At 37.7% G+C, this 24,705-nt stretch overlaps 1 protein-coding gene across 1 annotated transcript in view; it reads left to right on the forward strand.

Moving 5' to 3' along the window:
* The window catches only part of slc15a4 (solute carrier family 15 member 4), a 78,175-nt gene extending 68,712 nt beyond the window's left edge, over window positions 1-9,463 (forward strand). Inside the window, exon 9 of the mRNA XM_051117113.1 lies at window positions 9,117-9,463. Within this exon, the coding sequence (XP_050973070.1) occupies window positions 9,117-9,268 (152 nt within the window). The 3' untranslated portion in view covers window positions 9,269-9,463. The remainder of the gene's footprint in view (window positions 1-9,116) is intronic.
* The last annotated feature ends 15,242 nt before the right edge of the window (window positions 9,464-24,705 follow it).

Raw genomic sequence — 24,705 nt, forward strand, 5'->3', positions numbered from 1 at the left:
CTATTACAAGTCTTACTGACCCCAAACTTTTGAACGGTAGTGTGTGTATGTATATATATATATATATGTATATATATATATATATATATATATATATATATATATATATATATATATATATATATATATATATATATATATATATATATATATATATATATATATAATAAATCTAATTTAGATAACATTATCCATGTTACAACTTGAATAGCGAAGCTGTTTTGTTTCGTTTGCATTAAGCATGCACCATTTATTCATGGTTTTGACACTGTTGCTTACAGAAATCCCCCCAGACAAGAGAGTCATAAAATATGAATTTCTTTGCGTTTGCAGACCCTGACAAATGGCATTGAACTCTGTGTGCTGACTCGTGTAATCTCCTGTAGGAAAGCCGTCAAGGCATCAGGACTAACAGCGCTGAAATATTGTTGTTGGGATTGGCACACACAGATAGAGCCAAGAGGGGAAAGAGCTGTTGTGATGTGAGCATCATGCTTATTTGTTAGGGTGCATTTCCAGTGTCAAAAGCAAAGACGTTTGCTCTGACCTCTGTCCATCTCCCTGCATAATGTGTTCTGGTCAGAATCGCTGCTGAAAATTTGGCTTTGCCAAGTAGAAAAAAGGTAACACTTTATTTTGATAGTCCACTTTAGACATTCTACAGTAAGTAACTTTGCAACTACATGTCAACTAGCAGTCATTAGAGTATAAGTAGACTGTCTGCTTAATACCTTCTAAAACTTTATTTTGATGAGTCCCAGTGTTTCCCATTTATTATCTAGACTGCGGCGGTCCAAAAATAGATTTATACTTCTTATTTTAGCATAAAAGGTCTTTAACGTTGTGCCATTGCTTTGGCAAAGTGTCCTTCAAACGAACTAAGCATAATATGGTTTTCATCCCCTAATCAAGTCTGTTTGCGCTGCTTGTTTCAAAGTGAAGTGCGCACTTCAGCAGCTTGTGATTGGCTGTTTGCCGCGTCTCAGAGTCAGGGCGGCTTCTTTGACATTAAATGCAGTGAACTCTGTTTTTCAGTGTGCTGTGAGTTTGGTGCGCATCTGGGAACACTATGGCCACCACCTAGCTTTGTTTTCACATAAGCATAATTTTCAACATTTTAATGGGCAAAAGTTTACAGTATTTCACTAGGTTTGTAATGAGACACGTTTGTAAACCTGTTTTCATTTTCCCGCCAAAATAAAAGCTCTTAGGTTTGTCTCTTGCAAGCAAGGACTAAAATTAACAGACGTGCACAAAGAAAATACTGTACAGGCAGAGCAAGCTTACTTTTTTTTGAAAGAAAAATATAAATATTGGGGTGGGGGTTTATATGAATGTATTTCTGAATCAACTGACTTCTGAGAGGTTTTGATGGCATATTCCCCCTCTGTTCGATAAGCGCCACCTGCTGTCAGAGAGTGAAATTCAGCCTGTCTGCTTTTTTGTTTAATGCAGGTTTTAGCATAATTTCACAAAGCTTAAGTCAAACCATTCTGTTTTTGCTTCAAATGTTGAAATGATACAGTTAAATTTAAATTAAAAATAGCCGCTCATGCTGCATGTGTGTGGCATCTTTGTTTGTACCGTGATTAAATGTAGTGGTTGGTTCTAATTTTAAATAGAATTTTTTATTATTAAATATTCAGTTGTTGTAGTGAACAAACTGCAAAAACAGTTTCATGGCCTTGTCATCCAAGATGTTCATGTCTTTCTTTCTTCAGTCGTAAAGAAATTGTTTTTTTTTACTGAGCAAAACATTTCAGCATTTTTCTCCATATAATGGACTGGTATGGTGCCCCGATTTCGAACTTCCAAAATGCAGTTTAAATGCAGCTTCAAACGATCCCAAATGCAGTTGTAAACGATCCTAGCTGAGAAAGAAGGGTCTTATCTAGCGTAACGATCGGTTACTTTAATAAAAATAAGAACAATTTATATACTTTTTAATGCCAAACGCTTGTCTTGTCTTTCTCTCCCTGAACTCTGTGTATTCTGTTTCAAGACAGTTAGGGTATGTCGAAAAACTCCAATTGTATTTTCTCCCTCAACTTCAAAAATCATTTTAAAATCAGCCTACATCGCTGCAGAAGTACCAACCCAGTCTTTGCAAAGTGAACATGCAAATAAGATCAAACACCCTTAACAAAAAAGGTAAAACAGCGATGTAGGGCGATTTTAAAGTTGAGGGAGAACATGAGATGGGAGTTTTTCGACATACCCTAATTGTCATGAACCGGATAAAAACAGTCCAGGCAAAGTAAGACAAGACGAGCATTTGGCATTAAAAAGTATATAAATTGTGTTATTTTTATTAAAATAACCAATCGTTATGCTAGATAAGACCCTTCTTTCTCAGCTGGGATCGTTCGAAGCCGCATTTAAACTGCATTTTGGAAGTTCAAAATCGGGGCACCATATCAGTCCATTATATGGAGAAAAATGCTGAAATGTTTTCCTCAAAAAACATAATTTCTTTATGATTGAAGAAAGAAAGACATGAACATCTTGAATGACAAGGTGGTGAGTACATTATATGTGAATCTGTGTTTTGGAAGTGGACTTCTCCTTTAATGCAGCCTTGCATATAAGAGACTCCAAATGAATGACAAAATGACTCTGTTATAAGTCTAATATACATATTTTCAAAGTGTTGCATTATAGCTTCATCTGGAGCAAGTTCTGCATTTAAAAAAATCCAGTCAACTGAAACTGAAAATGTAAAGTAAGTTTTAATTATCTTCTCATCTTTTTCTTCTCCCTCTACGATTCCACCTACATAAATCAAGCTACACTTTTTCAGTCTCCACATTTCTCTCTTAGTCTGCCAAACATTTATGAGGCCAGTTAATGTCTTTTATGGGCAGCTCTTGTTTTGTCTTTTGTGGACGTAATTGGAAACTCTGCAAGTGTTTGGCAGCCTGTTGTGTCTTTAATGAGGAGTGTGTGGCCAGCAAAGGCATTGAGAAATAAATTAAGACAAACCACAACAAAGCTAACTAGCACTTCCATCACTGTGACAAAAAATGGACTTTATAGACTTATGAATATGTTTGCTGTTTGCACTAATATATGATTTATGATCTGTGAAGTACTGTATTTTCTTCCTAAAGAGTGTTTCTGTCCACTCCACTGAGGATGGGTGTTCAGGGATAATTTCTCTCAAAAACTGTATTTATATTGTATGGAAAAGTGCAGCATTCTGCCTGATATCTCCTTTTGTTTGTGTTCATTTTGTGATGTGTGCATTTCAATACCTGAAGAGTTCAAATCACTTGAAGTTTCTAAAACTGGAAAGTTAAAATCACAATTTCTAAGGACTTTCTTTCCTTTCCCCCTGTCTCTAACCTTGCCTGTGTGTTAATTAAACCAATATCTGTCCCCTCAGTCTGCTGTATAGCAATGTGTTTGGAGAGTTGTATTGATCAGCAGACACACTTCCTCCTCAAAGCTTATGGCTTCCCTGCTGAGCACAATGTTTTACTTGTGCCGTATGTATTATTCAGCAGGAGTGAGGAAGCACGGCAGACACTCCCTGAACTCTTGGGTCAAGCGCGGTGCGTGTCTGTCTGTGTGTGTCGGCCAATCTGTTTTGGACAATTGAAAGTAATAGTGTTTTTAGTGGAAGAGCGCTTTCAGGGTTTAAAAGAGAAACATCATTGAGGGACGTGTCGAATGAAATGGATGGTTAAAACTGTAGATTATTACTGAGGCGTGTCATTTTAGTGAATGATATGTAAACAAAAGTGTTAATATTGTCTCTCTATCAATAAATGTAGCTTTTTGCCCAACCAGTCCAACACTCTTTGCCTCCTCTGATGTTCCCCTTGCATCTCCCTGCTTCTACCACACTTTTATAGTGGATAAAAGGTCTCAGCCAATTAATTTAAAAGACTGGTTAGGCCTGGTGACACACTGCCACCTTCTTGTAGTGTTGGCCAGATTTGTTCCCATACTTCCCCCTCTATTCCTTCATTGTCCTGCTTCTCCAATTACCCCAGATAAGCCCTAACATATGACAAGTATACCCTTTTGAAGCACACGAGATAAATACGGATATTTGTTAAATGAACACACAGAGCATCATGTGTGTCATACGGGACTACATGCCAAGGAAAGGTTAATAAAATCGTTACATGATGAACTGCAGAGGACCTGCAGCAAGACGAATACAGTTGCTGGCCCCTGTAGAGTGAGACTTCCAGGTGCCTGCTGTTATCTTTGTGTAGCTGCCATATAAGACCGAATGTGCAATGTAACGAGAAATGAGGACATGCAGAACAAAACGATGGAGAGCGAGTGATACTGCTGCCTATACTACAGTATAGTGGAAAATTCATGAATACCATTGATTTTTTTTTATCAATGTTTAACTCTTTCTTCCTAGTGAAAGATCCTACAGATTTCTCTGATCCGTTCATTCCTTACTGCTTTTCCTGTTTGAGATTCGCATCAGGAACATGTAGTTGTGCTCCAGTAATGTTTATTTTTCCATTACCGCCCAAACGCCGCCAAATCTGCGACAGCTGCCACTTTCCTGAGGGTAGTGCGAGCAATCTTCCCAGAGCGTGTCGCCGTGATATATCTCCCACTCTGTCCTTTGACTGAGTATTCTTTACGGCCTTGCCTTTCAGGGAGGCGACCAGCACCTCCACATCCTGCCAAGTGCTGCTGTTAAATCATGTCATCTCCCAGAAGCATAGGAAGAACAGCCACGTCACCCGCCAACGCACAACACCATGGATGGGAGAAACGAACTCAAAACAATAGCTTGCCATATTTTACTCTTCTTATTTCCACAAGTTGGAGTAGCCTGTGGCGTGAAAGGGGACTGTTTGAGGGTATTGATTGTTGGTTTTCTGTTAGCTCTATTCTGGCATGTGGGTATTGTAAATGCAGCATTTTTCGCAGACAGGGGCATTTGTTTCCCCTTGCTTGAGGGCAGCAAGATCCCAAGCTCTATTGCTCTCTCAGTCAAACTGTCCACCTGCTTGTAACACTTGTTGTCATTGGGGACAACTGCTGTTACAGAGTATATTAAAGCAGCAGAGAAATTGATCAGGAGGTTTCTGTAGCCATAACATGGCGTGCCACTTTTATTGGATGGAGAGAGTGAAGACAAGAAAGGAAATTATTGGGGATTGAGAAAAGGATGAAACAGGGCCTGGTTGGATTCTTTCGACTTAACATTAGCAGTAATCGTAAGGCTATGGCCCTGATACTATTGTGCTAATTGACACTCTCAAACAAGACTTCAGAGCATCTAAGGTTGGCATGTAATGAAGCTTAGAAATTTACAAAGTAATCTAAATGATCACCCAAATAAATCTTTGAAAAGCTGAAAGAACACTTTGTGTCAGGGATGCACGATTATGCTTCTGGATAGCCTCCTGTAACACAGGTTTGTAGATAAAGGAAGGAGGAGATGGGAACTGGCTCAATTTAAATGTACATTTTTTCTGTCGTCACTTTTGGAGCTCCTCTGTGTAGCTCACAACCGGTGTGGCGCACAAGTGAGTTTCATCAGGGTTGGAGTAAAACTATATGCCAGTGACTCTCCAGGGCCAGATTTGATGGACTCTGCCATATAGCAGGATTGGGCGCCCTTGCCCCAGAAGACCACTATTCTACAGGGTTCAGCTCCGACCCCAACTAAACACACCAAGATTTGCTACACACAAAAGAAATTGGGTTTTTCTGTGGTTCTTTGGGGTGGTTGAGGTGCTATGTAGCACTGCTATCGTATAAATAACCTGTTAAGCCCAATATGGTTCTTCAGCGGTTCTTTGGGGTGGTTAAATTACTGTATAGCACCGCTACTGTAAAAAGAACCTGTTTAAGCCCAGTATGGTTCTTCAATGGTTCTTCAGCAGTTCTTTGGGGTGGCTGAGGTGCTATATAGCACCACTACTGTATAAAGAACATGTTTAAGCCCAGTATGGTTCTTCAGCGGTTCTTTGGGGTGGTTGAGGTGCTATATAGCACTGCTGCCATACCAAGAACCTGTTAAGCTCCTGTATAGTTCTTTGAAGGTTCTCTAACTTTTTCTTAGTCTCTTAGTTTAGATGGGGCAAGGATTAAAAAAACAACATATAAATATAGTGTATTTCCTGAAGATAATATGGTTCTCAAGCTTTTTCCCTCAAGGCCCCTCTATAAGGAAATATTCCAGGATTCCCATAAAAGGCTTTTTGACCTCAGAAATACATACAAGTCATTCAAAACAGGTTTTACCATTATAGTAAATTCCCATTCATATCAAACATATGAGATTAGAGTGACATCTGAAATCTAAGGAGGAGAATTTGATTCCTCTCATGGTTCTACATAGTACCATAAGTACAAATTAGTGCAATTAGTACAAAGGTGCTGTATAGTGCTCAAAGTGGTTCCCCATTGATTATAAGCCAGTGAACCACTTTTAGTGCTATTTAGTGCTATTTATTTATATTTCTGGTCTTCAGGATTAGAAGAAACTTCCAAGCAGGTGTGGTGGATGTAAAATCTGCAGGAAAGTGGTTTTCAAGAAGCAGAATTGAACACCCCTACTTTACAGTTACACAGTACTCAAAAATTTGAAAGGACGAGACCACTGTGAGCATCTAAAAAACTTTCATCCCTTGTTCTATACATAATGTTTAATCAAATATTGTTTCTGGATCTTCTTCATAACTGTTTGGGATGGGAATGCATTGCATCTTCATACTGTAATGAACCAGTGCTTTCATGTCTTCAACTGCCTCTTCTGGCAGATGATAACTGCTTGAGATGTGTTCTTTGAGGCCATAGATAATTACATTTCATGAAATTTCTCATGATGTTCCTCAAAGGTTCAGCTGTGGGTCAGCAGAGATTTTTTTATTTTTATTTTTTATCTTCTTTCCTCCAATTGGTTGCTATGAGAAGATGCTGTATCTTCTTCTCCTTCTAATGACATCTTCAAACTGAAGTAGAATCCTCTCTAAAGTATTCTAATCAATGACCCTATTTCGACAAGACGTGGACATGTGAATATACCTATTTAAATGCTAATGCATTCATATGGATATATACATTTTTTTAGACGTCATAATAGGAAACGCTAAGCAACGCTACAGGGCCCTGCTTTAGCCGATCTGAAACACTCCTGAGAGTCGACAGTCCCTTCGCAGAACTACTTATTAAGAGTTTCTCTTTGATGGTCCTCAACCCTGGAGGTTTGACCACCTCTTCTGAACAGATCAGAAGTGTTAAGCAGCTTTTTCCTCAGCTCTGTGAGAGAGAGAGAGGCTCAGACTTATGGTTCATAATACAGGAAGGATTTCTGAACCAATTCTGTGTTTGTGTACTGAATTTAGTGTAAGTAGAGGGTTGATTTTAATACTACACATAGTCGTCATCCAGGACTATAATGGCCCCGAGCAGTCAGAGGGTTAAACAACAGGAGAGTTAGTTCAGGGCCGAGGGCTCAGAGCCTGTAATGCCAGCAGAATCAGAGTGAGTGTGCTTCACTTAAGCTCCCAAGATGGTGAATTATAGGCTCTTCCTTCATCCTGTGAAGATGTGGCTTTTTGTTTATGGTTCTCCTGTAAGTATTGATGTAAGCCCTCTATCTGCTCTCAAGCATTATATAGAGATGGGAAATGAAGAAGAGATTGGATGGAGAAGGAATGCTTGTTTAGGTTTTGCTTGAATAAACCAGAGTCAGATGGGCATGCAGGTTGCAATGGATGCTTACAAGCAATGCGGACAGACACGCCATCAGTTAAAGCTCTTTGCCGCTGTAGGGTAGTATGAAGGCGGCAGATTGCCTGTTCGCTCTGTTGCCTTCGGGGATCCAACAAGCACAAACATATGCTTTTTGCTTTCTTTTGACATATGAATGCAGCATGTACACACAGATGTTCAGTTTCTCTTCATCTACCTGTACACACACCTTTAGAATTAAGAGGAACTCTCTCCACTGATCAAGTGAGCAAAGGACGGATGTTAAGAAATATCAGTTAAAGAAAAATTATGTACAGTTGAAGTCAAAAGTTCACATATACCTTGCAGAATCTGCAAAATTCATCAAGTTGTTCATGAGTCCCTTATTTGTCCTGAGCTGTCCTTCAGGTCTCAAAAATTCTTTGGTTTTTCAGCGTTTTTGTGTATTTGAACCCTTTCCAACAATGACTGTATGATTTTGAGATCCATCTTTAATATGCAGCTATTACAGAAAGTTACAGAATACTCTCACTAATGCTTCAGAATGAAACACAATGCATTAAGAGCCAGGGGTAAAAACTCTTTGAATTTGAAGATCGGGGTAAATTGAACTTATTTTCTTTTCTGGGAAACATGTAAGTGTAGCTTCTGAAGGGCAGTATTCAATGAAAACATATGACATTTAGGCAAAATAAGAAAAATGTACACATCCTTATTCCGTTCAAAAGTTTACACCCCTGGCTCTTAATTCATTGTTTTCCTTCTGAAGCATTTAAACCTTCTGTAATAGTTGCATATGAGTCTCTCAGTGTGAAAAGATGGATCTCAAAATCACACAGTCATTGTTGGAAAGGGTTCAAATACACAAAAATGCGGAAAAACCAAAGAATCTGTTGAACATGAAGGATTTTTCTGGACTCATAAGCAACTATCAACAAAAAAAAAAAAAAACAGCTGTGGATCATTCAGGTAACAACACAGTATAAAGAATCAAGTGTATGTAAACACACACACAGTACTAAATAAAAACTAACATGCATTTTGTATGATCCCTCTTATTTTGGTAAAATAATTAACATTTTGCAGATTCTGCAAGGTGTATGTAAACTTTTGACTTCAAATGTATATGACCATACGTTTTCAGGTCCACATTAAAGGATATATTTTTAATCATAGAAAAATAAAATAAATTAAATATCTCCTTGGCTTGTTTCTGTGGTTTGGTTTGTTATTTTCAAATCAAAATCAAACAAATATGAAACCTGCTTCTGAAGAAACAATACTCGAATTCTGTTTCAACCAGTATACAGAGGTTGCGTGATCTCTGTGCTCCAAATCGTGTCTGAGGTTGTTATCCGCTACAGAAATTTTGGTATTGTGAAATTCACTTCAAAGGGAGTTTTCTTTTCCCTCACTTTTTCTTCTCTCTGTAGGTAACATCAACGAGTGCAAACTGAATTACTACTTCTTCCTCCTGGCTGGCATTCAGGGAGTCACACTCCTCGTCTTCCTCATTGTGTCGGTGAAGTATGACAAGCAGAAGCCCAGAGCAGGGAGTCACAGGCCGTCTCTGACCAACTCATGACCCCCGTCATCCTCACCACCCCTACACAGCCGTACGTTCACTTTCATTCCTCAGCCACCAAATCAACTCTAAACCTTGTCGCATTTCAAAAATGAGGTTTTGAAATATTTAACTTAAAGCCCCCTGTGTTACTGAACTGGCCTTCCTCTTGGCATTTTAAAGACAGTTTAAAAAAAAAAAAAAGAAAAAAGAAAATTCTGCAATAATTAGCTACAAATTTTCACATGAAATGGTTGGAAATGAGGTTTGGTCCACTCCATTAGTGAACTGGATTATGAAATGCATGTTTGTTGTAGTGAATACTTTGGACAACACTTTTTTGTTGTTTTAACTATATGTCAAGATTTATAAATTCACAAAGTGGTTTTTAAATTGTTTACGATGGGTTGTACAACTAATTGGTTTAATTTGAATATTTATTGAACGTTTTACACCAACAGGATTAGACAATACTCCTGTTCAGTTTTATTTAAAATTGTGTCTCTGGGCATGTTTTTATGGTACGCATTTTTTAAACAAAATTTTAACAATATTTTTTAAACATTTTTTCCTTTTCCTCTAGTTCAGGCACTGTTTGCACTGTATTGTGTATCTTTGGTCACTTTATTTATTTTAAATTTATAATAGGTACTAATTGGCTCTATTTTTTATGCTGTTGATGCTAATTAACTGACATCTAAAAGGGCAAATATGTTTGGGTACTCCTTTTAGATGGTAGCCAATAAATTGCAAGCAACCCATGCAGTATTTTCTAAACATCGGTGAAGTAGCTGATAAAAACTGCAGTGCAAAAGACTTGAACAGTGTTTATTTTTTTTTTAAATCACAGTCATAATAGTGTCCTGAACAATTTCATTAAATTTGTAACTTTTGTACTAAACCTGTGGCATTACAAGTGTTTCTCACTTTTAGATATTTTGTCAGGCATTAGCTTGTTTTTAATGATTTTGATCATGAGCTATAAGGCCAAGCAGTCCTTTAGCTCTTCATAGTGGTTATGATATGAGTGTATCACCTGAGAAATTATGAATTTGCACAATGAGTGCTGATATCACAAAGCACACAGCTCAGCCGACATCTTTACAGCAGGAATATCTCTGCTAATGCAAATGAATAGTGTTTCCTTTGGAAACACCTGCGTCTTGTTTATAATGATTCATGACCTTCTTAGATATGTATGAGGATTTTTGATGAACAACAAACCTCAAGCTTAGATTTTCATCTGAATGAGGTTAGTGAAATTACGTTTGCACTAATCTCTAGTGAAAAATAAGATGTTCGTAATTGAGTATACAAAACCATGAATTTTACATGCGGGATTATGATACATCCTATAAAAATGTATACCTCAGCTTCATAATGTCATCATCCTGTAGAAGGGCATCTTGCTTGATGTAATTCTCATGCAAATTTGGCAACGACAACTTTTGCTGCTGTTTATGCCAACTAATTAACGAAGTTTGGTGTCTTTGCTTTGCAAGCTTAACAAAATAGTAACAGCACTCCCATTATGCTTCTGTGCTTGTTCTTTTTATATTTTCATACATAGGTAGTTCCTGTGGTTTGCGTTGCACTTCTCAGTTACACCTTGTGCCTTCAATGCCAGAGTTGCACCACGTGACTGTTGCAACTGATGCGTCATCCTTACAGTTTTACATTAGTTAGTTCAAAACAGAGTGATCAAAATCCTCTTGGATGTGATTTGACAGGCAATACAGTGGAATATCAAAAAGGCACATAGTGTGAGAAAAAGGCATCGTTCATTAACTAGGCATATTCAGATGCTGAATAAATTTGTAAAATAACAGTTTTTCTCAGTCTGTCACCATCCAGTAAAATTTGACTTTTATTAAAATACATTTTGAGTGCTGTGAAAACATACATTGTGATTTTTTTCATGCTTTTGTTTGTTTAAAATGAAATGGTTTCTTTGTTGTTCAATAAAATGAATTTGACCTCTAGTGTTTTTGTCTGAGAGAGCAGTTTCAATGAGTCTCCCATTTAATATCGCTCTCGCATATTCCTAGCTCATATGCAAACCTTGTGATCTCTCACATTCAATTGCATTTGTCTGATTTCATCAGATGAGCATGAAATCAGAACATCGTCGCTCTTCAGCCAAGCGTATCTATAGACCGACGAGTTGTTTCCTTAGAGTGTGACCGTCAGCGAACTGTTTGAACTCCACATCTCTTTTTCTCTCTCATTCTGAGTCAGACTGTTGACACAGCCTATATATTTCTACCGCCTCCACGTTTTTTACAGTGTTATGCTCTATTTAAAAAAAGCAGAAGAGCTTTAGGTGTAAGCACAGTGTATGAATTATGGATGGTTTATGTGAGTTAACCTGTCTAAGGTCAGTGTTCCCAAATGACTCTTGTCTTGTAAGAGAGGCTGATGCGCCTCATTAAAACAGGTTTGGATTTGTCTGACATGAACCTTATTTTAATATTTGCAAATGTCTCTTCATACTGCATTCAAATGTAGTCATTTTTAAACTGCCTTCTAATTCCAACTCTAACTGCAAGGTGCATTTATGTGTATTTGTGTGTAGTAAACTGGACTTAAACAGGACTCTTTCATTAATCCCAAAGCAGTCCTTATACTTTAATTTATGGGAAATATGATTACCATATTAATAGAATAACTACCATCCAGTGGTTGGCAGCACTCTAGCTAGCCCCTATTGAGTGACAGTGTAATTTCGGCTAAAACTGTAACTCTGTTACTTATTCTGACATATTTATATAAGAGATGTTCTTATTATGAGGAGATGCCAACCTCTACTCTGGAGAAAGTGTAGCAGTCAACTTCATATATGCTGTGATAACCAGTCACATTATAGACTTGACGTCATTTAATTGCTGTCAAAGTTGTAAGACAGTTACTATAAAACGGCAGTTTTTTCAGTGTGAAATAGGTCAATTCAGAATCAATGTATAATGGCAGACATGTTGAAGATTGCGGGACTCTGATGATTTATTAAGTGGTAAGTTAATTGTTTTTTTTATACACATTAAAGGGTCATGAAACCCCCGTTTCAGCACTGGTTAGTTTTCACCACAGTTTTGGAAAAAATGCTGCAAAAGTTGGCGTGATGCGCTGCGGAGCGGAGGGGGAAGAGGGGAGAGAGTCAACCAAAGACTTTAAGGCAAGTCATTTCACTCGGCGGCCATCTTTAAAACGCCTCTCGGGCAGGCAAGTGCAGCTTCTATATCTTTGAATGGGGAAACATCAAATTCTTCAAAACTGTTAAACAAGCTAAAATTACATATTTGAAATCCCCAATGAAATCTGACAAGAACTGCCTCATAAATATTGTTCGTTATGTTCCAATATCGCTTAAAAAAAAAAGTTTATTTTTCATGCAGTACTGAGCGCATGTCTTAAAACGCTGACTGTTTCTATAGCAACCAGCTATAGAACAGCTGCAGTGACGCGCAGACTTTACTAATCAACGATTGGCTCTTTCATTAAAAAGGCGGGGCTTCGCGGCCATAATGAGCGTTGCATCTTTCCCCATTCAAAACTATACGAGTGGCAAGTCTTGGGTATTCTATAGTCTTTGAGTCAACTTCAGGTTCAGACTGTTTAGACAGTTTCATTTTGCTCCCATTGAGTTAACAACACAAATAAATGCACAGGCATTTGCACTCTTCATCGAAAACATATATATATGAACACACACCTCTGTTAACTTTTAAGGCTTATTTTGCTGCGTTTATTATCCATTTGATGGGTTGCGTCAAGGTGCTGTAAAAACCACTTTTACACTCGCTAACGTTATATGAATGAATCGCGTTTGTGCCGAACTCTTACAAAGCAATCTGTCTCGATCCATGAACATTTCTCTCAGTTAATAAATGCAATCTCACAGTCTGAAGCATCTGTCATAGCAAATCAACACAGCTGTCGTGAATAATTAGGCAAAGTGTCTTCTCAAAACACCACCTCATGAATAATTATGACACACCAGCGCGTCATCGATGTACTATAGTCTATTGCCACGTCACAAACTGTGAAGTCAGCACAATGTAGATTTTAAACCTGGAAGATGAAAATGAATAAAAAAGCTCAAAATTAACCAGTTTCCTCCAACAATTAAAATTAACAGATGCCAACATTGTCATTTATGATGTGCAACACAAACACCTCTGCTCAAATCTCAGAAAAAGGTTTTATGAACCTTTAAAGGGGTGCTATTATGCTTTTTCACTTTTTGAACTTAAGTCAGTGAGGGTGTGTATCTTTGGGCATAAAAAAGATCTACAAAGTTACAAAGTCCACCCCAAAAGGAGATATTTCGTTTTAAAAAATTCCCTTTTCAAGAACTACAGTGAATGGCTCCTTTGGACTACAACGTTTGTTTTCCACAAGCAATGATGTTGCAATGTGGTCCATTAAAATATCATTAAAATAAATCCTGCCCATGGACATTTGAATTGTTGGAGAGGGTAGGGACGAGGTGGGGGATTAACCTAACTTTAACGATGCAGCACGGAGAACTGATTCAATGAGCCGCAGCGTGCCGGGTATAAACACAAGCATTGACTAGCGTGGTCACTTTAGAGCTGTAACGTGCCGCAGACGTGTGCAGTGTGTGGTAAGAGATTCATTCATCATACAGTGTAGATAACCTTAGCTTGACTTATAAGGCGAGTGTTTTTTAAAATGCATAAACTTGCACTAGAATAGGATAGGCTGATCAGTGATGATGTTCTTTGATAATGTTAGGCTGCTTTTAGCCTTATGCTGGAGCTGGTTTCGGGCAATGAAACTAAGTATGTAAATAATTAAATACATTAGCACGATAATATCATGTATTGGCGATCTTGCAAGCTGATAGGACCCAACACTGCTGTAGCGTATTATTTACTCACCCTCCATGCATCCTAGGTGTATATGACTTCCTTCTTTCAGACGAATGCAGTCAGAGTTATATTAAAATTTATCCTGGCACTCCCAAGCTTTAGAATGGCATAGACGGGTGCTTCTCTTCATCAGTCCAAAACAAGTCCAATAATATGCATCCATCCATAATAAAAAGTGCCTCACACAGCTCCGGGGGGTTAATAAAGACCTCCTGTAGTGAATCGATGCATTTTTGTAAGAAAAATATCCATATTTAAAACATAAGAATCACTTAAATTTAGCTTGCACTAACAGTTGTACACGGAACTTGCTTCTTTGACAAGGGGTGTGGCAGTACTGAAATACCGTCTAAGCTGTTAGCCAATCGCAACGCATTGGGACAGCTAACCAATCACAACACATCTAGTGTTTCGGAAGGCAGGCTTTCATTAAACCCAGAACTAATCAAGCCATATGTGCCAGGCTTGGAGAAATGTATTGCGTTTTTCGAACCACCAAGCATGAAAGCATGTTCTAGTACACCCCTAAAAAAAAAAAAAAAACACCTTTGTAAAAGAGCATAATAGGACCCCTTTAAAAAAGTGGCCTCTTTTCTCTGTACCTGTCACTCAGTTTTTCCCAGGAGTCTGCCGTATTTCACACCCATCTCCACCCCCCCCCCCGTTTGTTATTTCTCCTGGGAAACTCCTGTAATTTATGGCCCAAACCTCGTTATATGATTCCAAGGTTGTCCAGTTGCCAGATCTTGTATGAAACGCATCCTACTCACACAATTGACGTATCATACAAATTTCAACCTATTTGTGACCTCAACCTGGCAACCTACAACTCAGTTGCGCTGTTGACATCTGTATAAGTAGTAGATGTGGGAAGCTGAATGAAGCATCACTGGTTGAAATTGGTAGGAGAAGAAAAAAGAAAAGACAAAACATACATGCAAATTTAGCAGCAACTGAATGTAAGAATTTAATTTCATATCTCAAAGTCGTATCGACAATGTCCACACATTTGCAAAGTGTGTCACACTGATTTTTATATTAGACACGGTGGGAAAAATGGCATTACTCAGCACTTTAAATCACAACTGCACAGTCACTCAGAAGGGCACACCAGCCATTTCGACCTTCATCACTAAGGATAACTATTCATAACAGGTTTACGGCCATAAAAAGTCTTAAATGGTACAAGAAAGTCTTAACTATGATTTCAAGAGGCCTTAAATTTTGGGACAGAATGACGAGAATTGAGATGATTAAACTTCAAAAGGCTATGGAAGTATGTGCGTTGCACATTTCAAAGTCAGGTGCTGCGATGTTTTGTGTGCTGCGGTTACTGGGAACACCAATATATTTCTGTCCAGAGCTGTTGAGAAACTGCTGTTTCTGCTGTTCCGAAAGTGCCACCTACTGGCGGAGAATGATTAGCGTTTTTCAATAAGGCCTTCTGCTATTTTTTTTTTTTTTTAGGGCAAAAAAAAAAAAACGCAGAAAACAGTTGTAAATGTGAACCAGTGGATCGACAAAGATAATGCGTTATAAAAATCTAAACAATTAAGACACTAAAGCCTCGTTCAGACTGTCAGCCCAAATCTGACTGAAATCCGGTCACATTTAGATCTGAATTGCAATGAACTACATAAAATCCGATTATTGCAAATCCATTTCAGCATCATAAGCGAAACATAATACAATGGCAACATGTTGTCATGTCATAAGATAACATCTGTTTTGTAAACTGTATTGCTGTTGTTGTTTTTATTTTTTAGGCATAAAGCAAAGGCATTGACATAGAAACCAACACACATCCCGCAAATCTAAAGAGCACTTTTCATATCAAATCGTATATGAACACTTGCAATACACTGTGTGAACAGTTGGTCATCCAGATTGGATTCCAGTCGGATATGCACAAAATAGGATTTGGGCGGACAGTCTGAACGAAGATATGTTTATATGTTACTAATGTTGGAAATCCCTCTGATGTAGGACTGTAGCTCCATCCACTTTTGACAGCTGCATCCTATTGCCACTTCAATTAGTGGCCTTTATGAATGGTTGCTTTAGAGCAGCAGTCAGTTTTCTGTCTGTTTGTTGCTGCTCTGGACTTTTTCATATGGTGTTGTGGCTGTGTACAGATGTAAGTTTGTTGTTTGAACATTAGTATGGTTTGGATTTTGTTTTGCAATTGATTGATTGTTTAACTTGTATTTGTTTATTCAATTTTTGTGTCTACGTTAAGTTCAGAAACCAGTCTGCCACACCTATGGAAAATCCTGTGTACTGGCATTGGGGAAAATAAAATATGCAAACAGATGTTGTTTCAAGATGTTTTAATTGACATCCCATTGTGATGCTCCTCCTGCAAATCAGCCTTATCCTAAGAGTCTTTAACAACTAAATTAAAATAATTGTTTAATAATAGTTGTTTAAATTCATATAATATAATATAATTCACTTGACACATACCTTTAAAAAAAAAAAAAAAAAAAAAAAAAAAAGTTAAAAGGCTGAAATGTGAAGTTTGTCATTTATAAAACTGTGTTTTGTGAAAACCGATATCTGAACTGTAGATCATGTTTTTACAGTCATTTTAAGGTTTAATATGTTGCCATTAACATTGCCCTACCCCACTCATATTGTATCCATTTTATTTGTACAGGTTTTAAAAGGTTTGTTGCCCACATGTTGACAGGTATGGTATAGCACCCTTTTCCCCCTTATGGGCTCTGTTTTGAAGTCTTTTTTTTTCTCTCTCTCTCATATTTTCAAATTTGCAAATAACATTTTGTTATGTTGTGATTCACACTTGTATAACTGGTTGGTTTGGTTCATGGCTTACAATGCTTAAATGAAGGTGTGAATTAAATGAAAAATGAATTGTAGAAAAATACAGGCGAAGACTTATTCACCTTATAAGCCCCACTCTTTTTCAGCACTGCATTTGTCCACAGCGTGAAGTTAGTTCATATGAATTTACAAATGAACCACTCGTTTTAAAATCTTCCTGGTCTTCTGGCATTTATTATGACATCCACTTTCAAGAATGCACGTAATAACTTTGAAATCTTTTGTTAACTCTGCAATAAGTACATCCACTTCACCAGCCGATTAGTCTTCAACAGTGATGCTACCGTAAAAAAGGGAAGTTCAAAGGCTAAATTCTAAAGATAACTGCTGCACACTTGTTTCTTTGACAATAAGGGACCGGTTGCATAAAAGGCTTTAGGCTAGTCTTATCTTCTCTGAAATGTTACTCCAAGCATTATTTTTCATAACATTAATATGGTTGTCTGGCAATTCCGTCTTGTAAAGACATAAACACTCAGAGACAAGCAATATTAACTTCTCCAAATATATTGTCTTTGAAATAAGGTTAAAGTGTACTCCCCAAAATGAAATGGAGTTTGAAACTTAATTTATTTTATAGTACAAGCAGCGTGGTCTGTATTAGTCCCGCCCCTCCTCCACTCTCTGATTGGTTAGCTGAGTAGAAAGGGTCAGTGATGAGCGCAGTGTTTTACTCAGAGTTGAACATCGTTCAACTCTTAGCGCAGAGAAGAAGATGCCCCGAATGCTTAGCGCTCGGCACGCTCCTGGCGTTTTAAAAAACACAGCGCTCCCATTGAAACAATAGGCCAGGGGTGTCAAACTCTGTCCTGGAGGGCTGCAGCCCTGCAGAGTTTAGTTCCAACCCTGCTCTAACACACAAACCATGTAGTTGTCAAACAAGCCTGAATGACTTGATTAGCTGGATCAGGTGTGTTTAATTACTGATGGACTTTTAATGTAATCAGTTAAATGAGCTAGCTGTTTTTATTGTTGACGTTTTATTCGATTTCTATATATAAATGTTAGTGAAAAGAATACAAATAAAAAAAGTTTTATATATCAATCCACATCTGTGATGGACATTGGTTATGATCATCTTTAGTGTCTACTTTGAAGGCATCTTAATTAAATCAGCTTCATATTTAACAAGGCATATGCAAAACATATGAACCGGAATCAACAAGACTTGTCAAGTCAAGTCAAGTCGAGCTTTATTGTCACACTCAGAATTGCACTTAGGAAAATTGTCAACAGTTTTAATGAGTCGGGAAGAGGAGGCTGAGGTTTTCATGGTTTCAGAGGGGGACAGGGAGATTGGAGATAAGGGCTCTCACAGCCTGAGGGAGCAATCTGACAGAGCTAGCTTTGATACTCCAGTACCTTCTACCTGATGGTAGGAGCTGAAAGAGATTGTGGGAAGGTGGGTGGGGTCCTTCACGAGAAGCTGGAAGCCTTACTGGTGCATTGTGCAAGGAAAATGTCCAGGATGGAGGGAAGAGGGGCACCGATGATCTTTGCAGCTGTGTTCACTGTCCGTTGTAGGGTTTTGCGGTCAGCGGCACTGCAGTTCACGTACCAGACACTGATGCACACTAGTTGTATACGAAAGTCTGTTGCTAATAAACCCCTATTGAAAAAATATGCCAGCCTTGGGAAAAAATGCTTTGGTGGACACACAACCTTAGATTAGTCTAAGTTGAATCCAAAATATAAAACTGATTGCCCTTAGTTAACTGCTAGTTGGTCATTATTTCATTATTTTATTTGAAATATTTTATTGACAAAATATTTTAGTTTGTCGTGTATATTTTTTTAATTCGATCAGACAACATTTTAAGCTGTCATGGTCATGTTACAACGTGCCCCTCACATGTTACAATGTACCCCACCTACGGGGCATGTTGTCACTTTTCACTTCCTTTTTTTGAGGTAAATAACAAAAAACGTACATGCTGTAATTATGAAACAAAGCTACATATTTGTACTAGACAAGTGTGAAAATAACGTGGATAAGAAATTATACTCTGAACCCCACGTGGATTTACACAAAGTGAGAGATTCAAAAAGTTTTAGGTTGTGCCCCACGCTCCCCTAATCATTGATTCAATTCATTCGTTCATAGGCTACACCACGGATGGGGAACCTTGATCCTGGATGATGGGAGTTTAGCTCCAACCCTGAAAAAAATAATACCAACCTGTCTCCTGAAGACCTTGATAAGCTTGTTCAGGTGTATTTGATTAGGGTTGGAGCTAAACTCTGCAGGGACACCAGCCCTTGAAGATCAACTTTCCCCACCCGTGGGCTACACACTGCTTGACTCAGGAGCTTTAGTGTGTTGCTCAGAGATGTAGTGGTTTGTTCAGCTGTGACTTTGGAGTTATGTTCTTTTAACTTACTCAATATTAACTTCTTGTTTAGTGCATTTATTCCATTTCCATTCTAAGAGAATTTCCTTGATATAAGTTTGTGTACCACTATAAAATAGCAAAATCAGTGCTGAGTTTAATCAGCATCTCAAATGAAATAATTGTAAAACAAAATGGCAAGAACTGAAGTTTGACCTCTTTAATTTGACAAAAACCTGGAGGTACGTTAAACTATCTTTTGCTCCACTGATATATTGTTGAAAAGGAACAAAAATGTGACATTTTAACCGTTTCATGACCCATTTTTCGACAGTACATTGAAGAAACACAATATAATTATGAAATGATGTATAAAGATGTACTTAAATCCCACTCATAAGTTAAACTATTTGATTTTTATATAAATTTAAAGTACCTTACATTATCATTAATAATTTAATATCATTCAGACTATATTATTCCTGTAATGAGCCCTCTTTTTAAAAGTACTCTACAATGTACTTCCATTTCACAAGCACGATTTTAGCTGGAGGTCATAGATATTAGCCTATATATTTGAACACTTGCAGTTCATTAAATAAGTTTAATGTTTTTACATTATACATCTTAGTAAAATAAGTTTGTTTGGTTTGAATGGTAAAATAATATACATTTTTCAAAATACTTGTGTGAACTTCAGGAGAACTTGCTTTATACATCCACTAAAATTCATGCTTATTTTATTTTATTTAATTTGATGCCTATTAATTACCCATTAGACTTATTACTCCTGCAAAATATGACATTTTGAAGTAACCAGAAACTTTTGGTGACCATCGACGAAAAAAAAAAAAAAAAACCCTGAAACTTCAGGTTTGGAATGACATGAATGTTCATTTTTGGCACATGAACTTCACAAGTAGACTCGACAGAGACAAACAAAACAGACTGGGCTTTTAAACACAGGATAATTGGCGAGACACACCTGAATCACATTAACTAATAACGAGAGTGAGAAACTAGGTCATGGAGTATATGGGGATCAAAAACAACACAAAAACAGTCCATAGTCCTCACACAGCGCCCCCTCACAGAAAGGCGTGTCCTCGCGCCGTCAACAACAACAAAAGGAGGCAAAGACGGAAATGGAGGAGGCTCGGGGGAGGACGATGAATGGAATCCAGGGTGGAGACGATGAAGGGAGGAGCCAAGGAGATGACAGGAGGCACTTGGAGCAGGAGAAGCCAGGCGGGACCCACGGTGGAGCCAACAGAGGGAGGAGCCATGGAGGAGAAAGGGCGACGGCGGTGGAGCAGGTGGGAGAGAAGCCTGTGGCGGAGACAGAGAGCCAATGAGCCAGGGGGTTGCCGAAGATCCGGGGGGCCAGAGTGGAACCGATGGCTCAGGCGAGGGAGGGAGTAGCCGTAGGGCTGCCCTACGGAATCAGAGCCCACTCCTGGCTGTACTTGGGGACGGAGCCTTTCTCTCGGGTGGTCTGGGAAATGGGAGCCCACTCTGGGGAGAGAGGAGAAGGGGGCAAGTTGGCCTCCAGGTCTCTTTCCCAGTCAGTTAGGTCCCCCTCGAAGTTGATGTTGGGCTGGGCTCTGGGTCTGGAGTGGATCTGGCAAGATCATCCACAGGGCAGATGGCGAATGGCGATACGTTTCTCGTCATAGTCCAAGAAGGTGGCAAAATCCTCTTCCATTTTCTGACGACGGCGCTCTGCACACGGTTTTCAAACTTGCATCATAGAATGAGCAGAGCACTCGTCCGGGTAGCTGTTGGTGTTAGCTAACGTCAGGAACAGTCTTGTATGGTCCTCAAGAGATCTGTCCCCCTGCTCCAGCAGGAGGAGGAGGAATTTGGGATGATCCATGAGGGCGCAACAGAAATTAAAAAAAAAAAAAATTGAAAACGGGGATAAACATGAAGGTATCTGTTTTGGGTCAGGTCTTCAGTCACGGTCGTTGCCGGAAAAGACGCTGGAGACACGGAGTAAATGTTTTAACAGTCTTTAATCAAGAAACACACAGGGTAATCCAACAGGAACGAGGAGAAGCACACGAACGTCACGAGTAGACCCAACAGAGACAAACAGAACACACTGGGGTTTTTAAACACAGGATAATTGGCACAGAGACGAGACACACCTGAATCACATGAACTAATAATGAGAGAGAGAAACTGGGTCACGGAGCACAACATAAAAACAGTCCATAGTCCTGACATCTAAATAATATAATAAAATATTATTAAATTAAATACATGATGAAAATGTATGCAGCTTTTTATGAACAGAGTATAAAATAGGGCTTTAAACTTTTACAAACTTTACAGAAGGTGCTAAACCTCGCAAACAGTAATCCACATATCATCAGTGGATTAAAATGCTTTATGCTGCCAGATGGTGTAAGTTACAGCCTCTACCAACAGGGACTAACTGGACCGCACTAGCCAGTCAGACCTTGACTTTACATGTGACTGATGATCCTGAGGTTCACCATATTCAGCCTGCACCTAGTGAGAGGCAGACAGATGCACATGTCATGCCTGAGAAAAAAAAGGGCAGTTTATAAATGAAGAACAGGGTTTTATGTTATACGTCATGCTGAAATGAAATGCTCCCCCCTGCTGATGATGCTGGAAAATGAGAAGACGTGATTATAAAAGATGTGTTAATTACAGCCAGAGATCCATCAGTCATTCTCCCTCTCTGTGCCGCAGATTATTCCTCCCCTAGTCGGCTCAGCTTGAAGTGCCCTTCACAGATCACAGACTGCACCTCCATTCACCATACCCCTGCGCAACACGCTCCCCGTATATCCATCTCGCCGCTGATAGAGACACATTCAAATTTAATGGCAGGGAGACTGAACCAAAATAGAGAGAGAAAAATGTAATTTATCAGGATACTAGAAAACAAAACCGTCTGTGCGGGTGTCGGAGAAAGACAGAAGGCGCGATCATGTCAGACAGGATACGTGAAAAGAGAGGAGCCTCGGGCAATGAGAGAGGATGTGACTGATATGATACTCCTGATAAAAGAGAAAAGCGGAACGGCAGAGGAGGAGAAACGCGGATTAGAAGCGTTGTACACACTGACTTCATTCAATATGGTTGTTTTCATTAGGCTTAGAGCAGGGGATCAATAATCCAACACTCACAGCTGCAACTGTAATTGTGTAGACATGGTGCTACTGGTGCATATTCAACAAATTTGGGAAACAAAAGCGGAGTAACCAATGAATAATTACAAAAGAGCTCTGTGCACAAGTGCGAGAGTTGTTATTAAAAAGAGGTTCTGGTGGAGTTACAGATGTTTAGCTGGATCTTCATGCTGCTCCATGCATCGAATGAGGATGCTGCCAAACTAAAACAACCACCAAAAAAGACCATTAAAGTTGCCCATATGGCTTGCGTGCTTCTGAAACCTTATGATAGCTTTGAGTGAGAAACAGACTGAAGTCATTAGCGCTGCATCATTCATGTTCACCTACATTCAGACATGGTGCATGAAGACATGTCACGGCAAGTTTGACAGCATTGCTTGTTAACTGTCTCAAAACTGTCACTCACGTAAAGCTATGTTATGACTTTTACTACACTGAAAAAAAGGAAAGGTTTCACTCAGGAATTGCTAGTAAATTTTGAATTAAACTTAAAGGTAGAAAGACTAAAATAGTATTTTCCTGTAGAACATACTCCAATAATCTTTAATTTACTTAAAAAAATGAGTGCTGGGCAATGATTAATTGCAATTGCATCCAAAATAAATGTTTTTGTGAACATAATTGCATAATTGTGTGTGTGTACTGTGCAAATATATAAATATATTTATATATAATAGAAATTACATGAATATAAATAAATCAGGGCTGTCAAGCGATTAATCGCATACAAAATAAAAGTTTGAGTTTGCCCAATATGTGTGTGTGTGCTGTGTGTAATTATTATGTATGTATGAATACAAACACATTCATGTTTAGGACTGTCAAATGATTAACCGCGATTAATCGCATATGAAATAAAAGTTTAAGTTTGCCTAATGTATGTGTGTGTAATTATTATGTATATATAAATACAAACACATTCATGTATATATTTAAGAATTATGTACAAGTATATGTTTTTTATCATATACTTTATATTATATAAAAAATTAAAATATTTTGTACATATTCCTCTTAAAAATATACATTAATTTGTGTGTATTTATATATACATAATAATTACACACAGCACACACACTTATACTTGGCAAACTTAAACTTTTATTTTGTATGCGATTAATTGCTTGACAGCCCTATTTATTATAATTTATGTTGTACATAATTTATTATGTAATTTATATTATATATAAATAAAAGTATTTTGTACATAACATTTTTCTCTTAACTCTATACATTCATTTGTGTGTATTCATAGATAGATATTAATTACACACAATACACACACATATGTAGTAGGCATACTCAGACTTTTATTTTGTATGCGATTAATTGCGATTAATCGTTTGACAGCCCTAAAATTTATGTAGTAAATGCATGTGAATATTTTCTAAATATATACTGTATGTGTGTGAATACACACACTTATATTATATAAACAAAAACGTTTATTTCGATTGTGAATAATCGTGATTAATCGTTGCCCAGCACAATAAATAAATAAATAAATAAATAAATAAATTAATTAATTAATTAATTAATTTAAAAAATAGTGTACGGTTACAGTTCACTTATTCATATTTAACATTTGAGAGTGCCTGTCCTCAGTTCATTTCTGTAATAAAAGTGCAGCATGAACGTTCTTCCAAACCTCATTTTTTGTGCTTCACAAAAAACATAGGCCCTGTCCCAAATCACACCCTAAACCCACGCAGGAATTGCTAGTAAATTTTACAATTAATTACAAAGAAACGTGAAAAAGTAACACACTGAATTAAACTTGAAAGTAGAAAGACTAAAATAGTATTTTCCTGTAAAACATACTCCAATAATCTGAAATTTACTTAACAAAATGAGTGCTGGCCAATAATTAATCACGATTAATTGCTTCCAGTATAAACATTTTTGTGAAAATAATTGTATGTGTGTGCACTGTGCATGTTTATTATGTAAGTATATATATATATATATATATATATATATATATATATATATATATATATATATATATATATATATATATATAAATATATAAATATGTTTATATATTACATGTAGTTATATATAATATAAATTATATTAAGGGCTGTCAAATGATTAATCACAATTAATCGCATATAAAATGAAAGTTTGATGTTGCCTAATATATGTGAGTGTGTTGTGTGTAATTATTATGTATTATGTAACAAACACATTTCATGTACATATTTAAGAAATATTTA

The sequence above is a fragment of the Labeo rohita genome, chromosome 8 (assembly GCF_022985175.1).
Source record: "Labeo rohita strain BAU-BD-2019 chromosome 8, IGBB_LRoh.1.0, whole genome shotgun sequence".
In the NCBI taxonomy this organism is placed as follows: Eukaryota; Metazoa; Chordata; class Actinopteri; order Cypriniformes; family Cyprinidae; genus Labeo; species Labeo rohita.